Source organism: Mastigoproctus giganteus, chromosome 8 (genome assembly GCF_048544385.1).
Source record: "Mastigoproctus giganteus isolate SK-2022 chromosome 8, ASM4854438v1, whole genome shotgun sequence".
NCBI classification, from domain to species: Eukaryota; Metazoa; Arthropoda; class Arachnida; order Uropygi; family Thelyphonidae; genus Mastigoproctus; species Mastigoproctus giganteus.
Window position 1 is genome coordinate 84,912,616 of NC_143582.1, and position 11,372 is coordinate 84,923,987.

At 36.3% G+C, this 11,372-nt stretch overlaps 1 protein-coding gene across 1 annotated transcript in view; it reads left to right on the plus strand.

The window, feature by feature from the left end:
• LOC150081688 (cytochrome P450 4c3-like) overlaps positions 1-11,119 on the plus strand; it is a 101,690-nt gene extending 90,571 nt beyond the window's left edge. Inside the window, exons 9-11 of the mRNA XM_090378808.1 lie at positions 6,566-6,632; positions 7,235-7,414; positions 9,884-11,119. Of these exons, the coding sequence (XP_090234934.1) occupies positions 6,566-6,632; positions 7,235-7,414; positions 9,884-10,050 (414 nt within the window). The 3' untranslated portion in view covers positions 10,051-11,119. The remainder of the gene's footprint in view (positions 1-6,565; positions 6,633-7,234; positions 7,415-9,883) is intronic.
• Positions 11,120-11,372: the final 253 nt, after the last annotated feature.

The window sequence follows — 11,372 nt, forward strand, 5'->3', positions numbered from 1 at the left end:
TCCGAGCGTTTTCTTGGTGCTGAGGTTCTCTGTTTTTCACTCTTGTTTTTGTCTTTCTTTCGAAAGTAGGGCCTTTCTGTTTCCATGTCTTCTTCTACAAAAATGTGTAGGACCGGGTCATCTGGGGGTATTTCCTTAGTATCCATTTCCTGTTGGTGAGTAGTTACGATTTGTTTTTCTTTGTGCCCTTCATCCGGGGAGTGGTGATTTTCGATTGGTACAGAAATAGGCGTATTGACTGCCTGAGTTTCAGTTGTATTGAACAGTGTTTTTACATAGTTCGAGAAAGACTCTTTTGGGGGTACTGTTAGATCAGTTTGCGATGCGGTTGATTGGAATTTTTTGGTGATTTGAGCATACGTAGATCTATTTGCAAGGTTTGGTGGTGAGATATTTCGCTTAGCTTCTTGATAGGACACGTTATGATTGGTTTTATAAATCTGAATAAGTTTCTCAGTTTTCCAGCGTTCACATGTTCTAGCGTAAGCGGGATGATCTTTTTTGCAGTTTGGGCATATCGGTTGGGGTGCAGTACAGGCTTCGCAGTTGTGATCAACTGACCCGCACTTTGCACAAGCAGGAGTTCCCCGGCAAGCTGTCTGGGAATGTCCGTACTTCTGGCATCGGAAACACCGTAGGGGATTTGGAATATAAGGTCTGACATTACAGACGAGATATCCAGCCTTAATGGATGCTGGGCGATGTGGTGTATTAAAGGTCAAAATGAGATTACGTGTAGGAGTCAGAACTCCTTCTTTTCTGGTGGAAATTCTCTTGACCTGTATAACGCCTTCTTCTTTAAGTTCTTCAAGCATCTCCTCTTCGGATACATCTATTAAATCCCAATCAGAAATCACTCCTTTAGAGGTGTTCAGTGATCTGTGGGGTGTCACAGTAACTGGTATTCCAGCAAAGAGATTAATATTCAAGAGTCGCTCTGAGTGTTTACTATTAGAGGTCTCGATCAGAATATCTCCTGACCTAAGTCTTTTTACAGACTTAGGAGTTCCAGCTCTGCTTTCTAATTCCTTCTGTACCCTAAATGGCGAGATTTTGCCAATTGCATTTTCACCAGTTGAGTGCATGATCAGGAAAGCTGGAGTAGGATAGATGTCAGAGTCAGTTTTCTGCCGTTTTGAAGTTCCTGCAATAGAACTGTCTTTCTTTTTTGTTGACTGGGGTGCATCTGGCAGCCCAGATAAGTCAGAGTTTGATTTACTCATGACGTGCTCTTTTTGGCCCCGGGAGATTACCTTTTTCTCCCAGGTTACCAGCCCCGCCACGTGGAGGCAAGAGCGGTGCCGCCTAGTGACCCAAGCGAAGTGAAGGTTAGTATTAACGAAAAATAAAAAAGGGGGTTAAAGAAAGGTACTTTCCTTTCTGGGTTATATAATATAAGAGATCTATTCAATTATAATGCTCAAGAGTTAACGGACTTGCGAAACTCAGGAGAAACGTATATACAGTAAAGCGTATCAGATAATCACTATGAAAAGGCGCTGTGGTCACTAATATCGCTTGGCACTCGGGGCCCCTGTTATTACGTAAGATCACTCATTGGTGAAGACAGGATATTAGAGCTGGAAAAGGAATTGGAAAATGTGAATTGGAATATCATCGTTTTGGCTGAAACAAGAACAAGAAATGAATCACTTATAAGTTTATCAAGTGGAAATCTGCTGTACACCAATGGAAACAGTGAAAGGAGTGAAGGTGGAGTTGGCTTTCTGGTCCATAAAGTTATAAAAACAACATTTTGGAATTCAAAAGTACATCACCAAGGATATCAAGACTAATACTCAGGATTTATAAGAGGTACAAGCTAAAGATTATAATGATTTATGCACCAACATCGAGTCATGATGATGAAGAGGTTGAAGAAATGTACACCGAAATTGAGTGTCTTCTAGATGAGCAGAAAACCCACTACACTATCATTATGGGGGACTTCAATTCTAAGGTTGGAAAAAGACAAAACAATGCAGAAATGGAAACAATAGGAAATTTTGGAATTGGTGAGAGAAACGAAAGAGAAAGACTTGTGGAATTTGCAGAATCTCGAGGAATGTCAGTAATAAACACTTTTTTCATGAAAAGGGTGAACAGAAAGTGGACAGGGAAGAGCCCAAATGAATTAACAACTAATGAAATCGACTTCACCCTCACTAACAGAAGATATACTGTGAATGATGTTACCGTCCTGGATAAGGTAAATGTTGGAAGTGATCACAGAATGGTAAGATGCGCACTTGATGGAAATGTAAAAAAAAAGGAAAAAAACTAATCGAGTAAATAATACGAAGGTCTTTGAGATAACAGAAGAGCAGAAAAAGCAGTATGTACTGGAACTTAAGAACAGGCTTGAGCTTCTGCAGACTGCACAGGACCATGATATCGAAGAGGAATATTATAACTTTCTGAAAGTGATAAAGTCCAAGGAACCTATAGGTAAAAAGAAATCCAAAGAGAAAAACATTAGTCAATAAACACTTCTCATGATGAACCGAGACGACAAATGAAGAGCAGGATAAACACTGACAAGGACAATATTGAGTATACTGCGTTATGCAAAGCCATTAGAAAGAGACTCAGAGAGGACATAAGAAGATTTAACACAAGAAAATTAAAACAAGCATTAAGGGAAAACAAAGGACTTAAATCAGCAGTCATGAGCAGTAATACAGGACAAATTATACTGAAACTAAAGAATAGCAATGGTGTACTTATAAATAACAGAGAAGGAGTAATTCAAATAGCAGAAGACTACTATAGAGAATTATACAAGGAGCGAGGGAATGATGCCAGCAGTGGGCAAGATGGATCGGAAATTAGTAACACATACGGCATAACCGATATCCTTACTGATGAGGTAGAACAATGCGTTGAAGAAAACGAAGAATTAGAAAGCCCCGGGGTAAAATGAAGTTACTGTAGAGTTGTTAAAATTCGGAGGAAGAGACATAACACAAAAACTGGCAAGTCTCTTCACAAAATGCATTAGAAAATGTGTGATGCCTAAGGAGTGGGATAATGCAATCATAGTTTCGCTGCATAAGAAAGGAGATAAATCAGAAATTGGAAATTATAGACCAATTAGCTTGTTATCCCACATCTAAAAGGTGTTCACAAGGGTCATTACTAACAGATTAGAAAAAGAATACTTGATGAGAATCAACCGAAAGAGCAAGCTAGGTTTAGGACAGGATTCTCAATTGTGGATCACCTTCACGTAATATCACAGCTAATGGAGAAAGCAAATGAATATAAAACACCATTATGCCTGGCATTTGGGGATTATGAAAAGGCATTTGACTCCATACAGCATAAGGCAATGTTTCGGGCACTGGAAAGACAAGGCATAGATACCCCATATATTATGATTTTGAAGAAAATATATGAGAATGCTACCTCCTTTATTAGACTAGACAAAGACAGTAGCAAATTTAAAATTGAGAAAGGAGTTCGACAAGGAGACACAATATCTCCGAAGTTGTTTACTGCTGCCCTTGCGGAAGCTTTCAGAAGATTAGACTGGTCGCAGAAAGGAGTCAATGTGAACGGAGAGTACCTAAACCATTTACGATTTGCCGATGACATTGTGCTAGTAAGCCACGATCCCAAAGAATTAGAGGAAAATCTTAATCAGTTATGCACAGTTAGTAAGGATTTCGGACTAAAGATGAATATGGCTAAAATAAAAGTAATGATGAACAAGTATGCCACAGAAAGGGATATAATCGTTGAAGGAGTAGTAATTGAAATGATGGAGTCATGTACTTATCTGGGACAAGTCATTGGCTGTAATAATGATAAATGGCTGGAAGTCAAGAGAAGGATAAATTTCGGATGGATAGCATTCAAGAAATATAGTCACATACTGAAGAGCAATATCCCAGTTTGTCTGAAACGTAAAATAATGAACCAATGTATACTTCCCACCATGACTAATGGAAGTGAAACTTGGGCACTCACCAAAAGAATGGAAGAGAAGCTGAGAACTACACAGCGAAGAATGGAACGAGTTATATTGGGAATCAGACTGTTAAATAAGAAGAGAAATGTGGATTAGGAAGCAAACTCAAGTAAAGGACATTCTTATCAAAACTAAAGAACTAAAATGGTCTTGGGCAGGACACATAGCTCGAAGACATGATGACAGATGGACTAAGAAAATAACAAAATGGTACCCAAGAGGAGCTAGAAGAAAACCTGGAAGACAACGACGGAGATGGACAGATGAAATTCATGAGTTTGTGAGTAGTAAATGGATGGCCATTGAACAAAACAGAAAGAACTGGAAAGTTGCTGGAGAGGACTTCATCCTGTGGTGGATTGATGATGAGGCTTAAAACCTATAGGGGAGGGAGTAGTGGGGGAGAGAGGAGTTCTTATCCCTGTTTCACTAAAGTACTTACTACTCATGTGAAAAGAAAAAAAAAAAAAAAAAAACCCAAAGGATTGGAAGAGAAAAGAGTGCATGTTGTAGGATAATCTCTGAGACAAAGATCAGGATTTTTTAACCTTTTTTCCATGGACGAATCCCCTCCTACGAAAACGTTTACCGGCTAGAAACCATTGACATTGGGGAACGCATGAAATTACTTCAGTTACTACTAAATCATTGCTAAGAAAATTTATTCGTAAAGAGCTACTATATAAGTCGTCTTACATTATAATAAAAAATTTGAAGCAATTTTTCCGGTGTATTTTGTATCATCTAATTCTTTTCTCAATACGACAATATCAAATCAAAATAAAGTTTGCCTAAACATCAAAATAAAGTTTGCCTAAACATCAAAATAAACTCGCATCCAAAATCAATACAAGGTTTACTTTCAGTGTGATATTTGGGCTTTTTTTCGTTTTATGTTGATCCTTGGTCAAATTTTTGAAACATACCTTAGCGATAGACAGCGGACGATTTCTCTCTTTCCTTTGCTTTTAATGTTTTTCAGACATGAGAAAGCTTGTTCACAGAGATAAGAAGTTGAAATTGGAGTAAAATGTTCACTGCTTTTGTCGAGATCATAGGATACTATTTTCTTATGGAAATCGAAAACACATCAGGTGACACTTCATTGAATTTTATCTTCAAAGTTCGATCGCGCTGTAGTTCAGTCAATTGCTCTTTTTCTTGCAGCCAGAGTAAATTTTGTGAAGTTGGTGAGAACTAAACAAAAGGATACCTAATATAGTCATATATTTCTGATGAAGAAGAAGGAAAGTATTGGACATGCTTTTCTGTCAGGGATTCCAAATGATTGATAATTAATGGGATGACGTCCTCATAATCTGACTGACTCGGAACCTGAAGTAGGAGCGGACACATTTCAATATTTTCACTTGAACGGTATTTTTTCCAAACCTTGAGTTTAATCTTGAGTGCAAGAAGTTTTATGTAGAAGTTAGAATGTTTGCATTTGCGCTCTGCATGCTGGTGTTCAAGGTGTTTTAGTTGCGGATAAATATCTGCTAAGTAGGATAGTTTTAGTAACTATTTTGTATCTTCAAGAAAGTCAGAAAAACCAGCTTTATTATTATCTTTGAAGAAAATCAATACTTCTCGCAGCTGAAATGCATTTGTTAATTGTTGAAACTTTCCTTCTTGAAAGTCATCTAACCATGTAGAAGGAAAGTAACGTGGTCTTTTTTGCATATTTTCACACAGCTTTGCAAATATGCGTGACTAAAGAGGGGCTGCCTCATAAAGTTATCCCAATTCACGGCTACATCAAGACGTTCTTTAAATACTCCCCAATCGTTTTAAAAACAAGAACTTCCCGTGGAGGAGCAGTGTCGTTATGACATCAGGGTTTTTAGTTTGACGAGCACAACAAAGTTTATTATTGAGCCAACCAGTGAGGGGACCAGTGTGCAAATTCCAACACTAGCTCAAGAAAAAACCACAGGATTCCAAATAATAAGACAAGATGCTAAAAATGTGTTCACCTTTGGGAATTTTTGGTAGTTCGTTACAACAAAAAAATTCCGTTGTTTCACCTTGGTTTTAAAATCGAATGCCAACAGCTGAGTTTTGCTAGTGACTCGTCGACTGGGGAACAAAGTGAGTACTTTTCAGTATTTCAGACAAGACAACTGCGACGTCGTGAGACATGCTTTCAGCAATAGTGTGACTTTTCTTTTTTTGTTCAACTAGCTCATCTACTAAATAGCTTGCTTCTTGAGCCTTTCACTGATAGTTACTTTCTTCTCAAAACCTTTAAGTTGTTTGGCTTATGAATCCAAAAGTCGTTAAAAGTAATCAACTATTATGTTTGACAAGGGGCAATTTATCAAACACAGACAGGACAACTTTACAGCATAGAATACGCACTACTGAACTGAATGCATGACAATATGATTATATTAAAATGAGAAACTGGTTGTCTAACAATCGGAAAATCTCGAAAACAGCAACGTTTTAAGTCTCGAAGTTTCTGATTTTGGGACGTTGCAGTTCATATTAATTTGATTCTAAGTGGCATATGTAGAATAGAAGTAATTTAACTGATAATGCAATATAATTTAAAAAATACAACAGTTTAATGTTTATTATTCTTTTAAGGAAAGTCAGCGGCTGTACCCGTCACTCCCGTTTATCGGAAGAGAACTTCAACACGATGTAAAAGTCAGTAAGTATCTTATTTCAGCCCAGGTAGTACGCTAACAGTCTTATCACATAGCAACTTCCATCCTCTGCACTCCACTCCACCTGAGGTGTAATAGGAAGCACCACAGCTGATAGCGCATCTCATGGGGCCATTGTTTCCTATACATCACAGGTAGAGTGGTATGAAGTTAATTGCGTGAAAGGGCTATTTATTCATGGATTTCAATGTTTATATATATACTTGCTGTTGGGACCGACTGGAGCTTGATGTCACCAGAAAAATGCACGGTCCTTTGATAATTGTTACGCCAGTATACGGGCCTCAATAAAACAGTTATAATCAATTCCTAAACACTTCTGGCATCGGTATACAGAGTATAAGACGAAAATTTATTATTTTCAAAGTTTGATTTAACTCTATAATCTGTTTTAATTAATAATAGGGCCAACTATACAAAAATGTAATTTTTTTCTGTTAATAATTAAAAAAGCTGCAAAAAGAGTTAAGCTCATGGTTAATGTTAATTCATAGTTAATCCACAATAAAAATGAAACAAACTTTTATTTTAAAGATACTCGAGTTGATTGCAGTTTACTTAAAGGTTTTTTATACTGTTCTATTAGATGGATTCACCATTCCACAAGGTACAACATGTATGCTGTTCACCTTCATGTTGCACAGAAATCCCGAAGTTTTTCCTAACCCAGAAGTTTTTGATCCAGATCGTTTTCTGTCAGAAAATGTTGTTGGCCGTCATCCTTATTCTTACATTCCTTTCTCAGCTGGACCAAGGAATTGCATTGGTGAGTTGGATGTATAAATGTCAGTATTTAATTAAATACATAAAATCAATAAAGGGTAAATTTGTATTTATCCTTATATGTAGCTCACACTTATAGGGAAAAAACATTGATGCTAAAAAATTCAACCCACTTCTCAAAATAAGAAAAACTTCAAAATGATAGACAACAGTACTATCTTGCTAATGGAACATTTCCTTTTAGCATTTTCAAACGCATTTGCTTTTGCAAGAAAATTCCAATCCAGTTTTTGTTAGATTCCAGCTCGACACGCAAAGGAAATAACTCAAAGATTCATATGCGCTTTAGATATACTAGCAACAAGCAGCAATAATGAATATTCAAACTGTGAAGTGAGAATCTTTGATTGTTGGATGGCATAAAAACCACGGCCTGGAATAGACCGGACCGTACTTGATTATTAAAAATAAGATGTTTTATTAACGAGTTCCATTTCGATCCCTAAACGAAACGCAATAGAAAAGTGCATAAAAATGGAGAAAATAACCATGAATCTAAAAATGAATCTAACTCAACTTCACATCAAGCGAATTATTTTTTAAAAACTCCTCTCCTCATTATTAAATAATGATTTTTGTACACCTTTCTCCTACTTCCATTTTTAATTGATACTCCCCTCTCCTTATTATACCAATCCCGGTCAACGATATTATCGAGGTCTCGGAGTATGTATCGTAACGATTTTTAGGTACATTCGCAAATGCTTGAAGCGCGTATTGTCTTCATTGTGTCCGTCCAGATGTAATCATTCAACTCAAAGTGGAAGGAATCTCAATCTACTGTGAGATCAGTAGTTACGAGTACAACCTATCTCACAAAAAATACACAACACATTTGTTATACTACAGTGGTCAACAAATTTTAAGTTTCTGGTTTTTTTTTTTTTTTTTACATCCGAAATATGGATTTTGGATTTTGATGGAATAAATCCATGGAATAAATCCATTTATTCCATCAAAATCCCATGGATTTTGATGGAATAAATCCAAATTTGAAGTCTGATATTGTCTAGCACCCACAGATTTAGAGAGGAAGCGTAACGTTTATTAAAATTGAAATTTTTATTAAATTTTAACATGCAGTACAATAAACGACGTAGAAATATAGTCTTTATTTCGTTTGTTTTTTCTTTCGTAATGACCATGCCCCTCTCGGAATAATCACAAACAGAAAATCGACCACAGAACGCATGCAATTTACAGATAGTATATACGGAGCAATATGGCCTTAATCGCTCATGCTCTTCAACAACAACAACAGCAAAACAACCACCCTCTACACTTGGTACCAGTACCCGCACGAGCCCCATCAGGGAGAGATAATAATAATAGTTGTCTTTTACCAGAAATTCCATTCCTTCGGACTAGATCCCAAAGGCTCTTCCTGTGCCTTAGATATAAATCACGCACAAGATCGTTTACTTTTACGTTTAAGTTATAAAATGAGACTTTTTGGGTGTGGGCATTCGTATTCTGATTCAGAGCTCGTATGGACACTTTCCATTGGGTCATCTGTATTTTCCTCTTCTAATGACCAGGCTTCTGAGGAGAGAGGAACACGTAGTTCGATTGATCTAATGGTCGATGGGATATGCGGACACTCAATTCTTATTCTATCTTTCCTTTCCGTCCTTCAATTTCAGTTTTTCAATAATATAATTAACATTATGTGTTTGGCTTAATCGAATGGCAATGATACCGAGGCAGACTCTGAGATGCGCGTAATACTGCAATATATATGAGAAGCCCACTTCTTCAGCGGATAACCTAATTTGCAGCCAAAATAACGTTCATATGATTTACACTTTTAGTAATGACCACTCTTATACCACGAGAACATTAAGATAGTTTATTCTTAGCGTGTAAAATCACCACGTAACCTCCACGTCCTTTCCCAACTATAATTAGATCATATGAATTCTTTAATAGCGACGTTATAGACTGTCTCTGAGATTAAATTGTATAATCTCTGCACAGATAACAAAAACTATCTAGTGAGTTAAAGCGCTGACGTGGCATTTTAAAAGCACCTTCAAGTGCAATTATTAAATTGACAACAAAACCAGTGAACAAGGGGCGTATTACATGCCCAAGAACACCTTCAATTCTCCTTGGAGATGTTCCTGACACTTATAAGCGGTAAATACTGTACGAATTTGTCATCGACATTAAACTTGTAGAGTGACATAAACATCATCAAAATCCCTCATTTTTATGACGTTTATGTCACTCAATTTCGGCGACAAAATTATACAACGCTAACGGATATAACTTTAATTGCTTCAGATCAACAGCATTATTTAAGAATATTAACTGAGCTCTTTAATAAGTTGCACGATTATTGTTATATGAAATAAAATATTCGTACATTTTTTACATCTAAGTCAATTATAACGTTTTTTTTTTTTTCGTTTTAAGTAACATTCATTTTATTTTCTCTCTTTCTCTCTAGGCCAGAGATTTGCAATGATGGAACAAAAAGTGGTCTTGAGTCATATCCTTCGAAACTACAATCTCCACTCTCTTGAACCTCGGGACAAGATTCACCTAACTGCAGAAATGGTACTTCGTTCTTTCAATGGAATTAATATGAGGATAACACCGAGAAAGAAGAGTTGATTCAATATTTCAGTTGTTATACTCAATCTTATTTAGTCATTATGATCAGGAGAAATACTAAAGAACTACTAACACTTTTGTAAACACGCGTTTTACAAAGTAGCTTCACAAGCTTAATAAGTAGTGGCGAAGATGTGGAGTAATCACTAAAGAAATTACAACCCAAGGGAAATCAAAGAGTTTCAATTCAAGTCATTAATTAAGAATATGTATATCATATGGACAACGTTTGCTGCTTATCTCTAAATAGCGTCAGTCAGCCTGAAGCCAATTACTGGAATATTAGGAGATCAATTTGTGATTTGCATTCCGTTTGGGGATTTACTTTTCCAATCAATATATAAATATATATAAACACGATGCTATACTACAGTTTTTATTTAAGTAACTCACGGAATATGGCCTATAGTAGTACGATAAGACTATGTACAATACAACTATATATTTTTCTTTCTTAAGATATACGTAATCGCCATTAATCAGCAAGTATACTAGACATTTTTCGGATGCCCAGGCATGATGTGTATCCGAAACCACTGGCTGTATATATCAACCACTGTATATATCAATGTGGCTGAGTTAGTCAATCCCAGTCAGGCGATGGTTGCATGGTTTTTACCCCCCTGAAAACTCGGATTTTTCGGATTTATACACAATATATTCACACCTCATAGCTTTAGTTGCTTTGGACGCTTAACCCACATCTAAACTAAGCTAAGCTAATATAATTAAGAAATGACGTTACGTGGTGAATTTCCAAGGAATTTTCCTCTCTAAATAACCACTATTATACCACGTGGATTTGATAAAAGTTAGTTTATTTAGCCTTACTGAATAAATATATTATATAATTAATTAACGTTTCGAGAACCTTGCCGGAACCCATCATCAGACCATAATTGTATAGTCTATTTATTCAGTCAAGTTGAGGATCTACGTATGGAATCAAGTGAAATTCAGGTTACCGATCGTGTTCAGCTGACTTCTACTGTTTTTGTGACACATTATCAAACAGTCTTTATGGCAGTACGTTGTATAACAACAAAGTTCCTTCGTATGTCCAACTTCGATCAGGAAATACGAGGTATATAATAATATAATAAGGTATTTATTTATTAGGTAAAATTTCAGTGTTTTTCTTTGTTTGTAAATAGATTCATGTGATTTTATAAGCTTTGAAATTAATGAGACTCGCAAGACTACCCAAAGTGTGTCACTGGTCATAGTTATAAATAGTTTCTTATACTTTCTACTATAATATTCCTACTCTTCTTTTTTTATTTCGTTGGTTTACTCTAAACATTTTCTTATAAGGGAAAAAG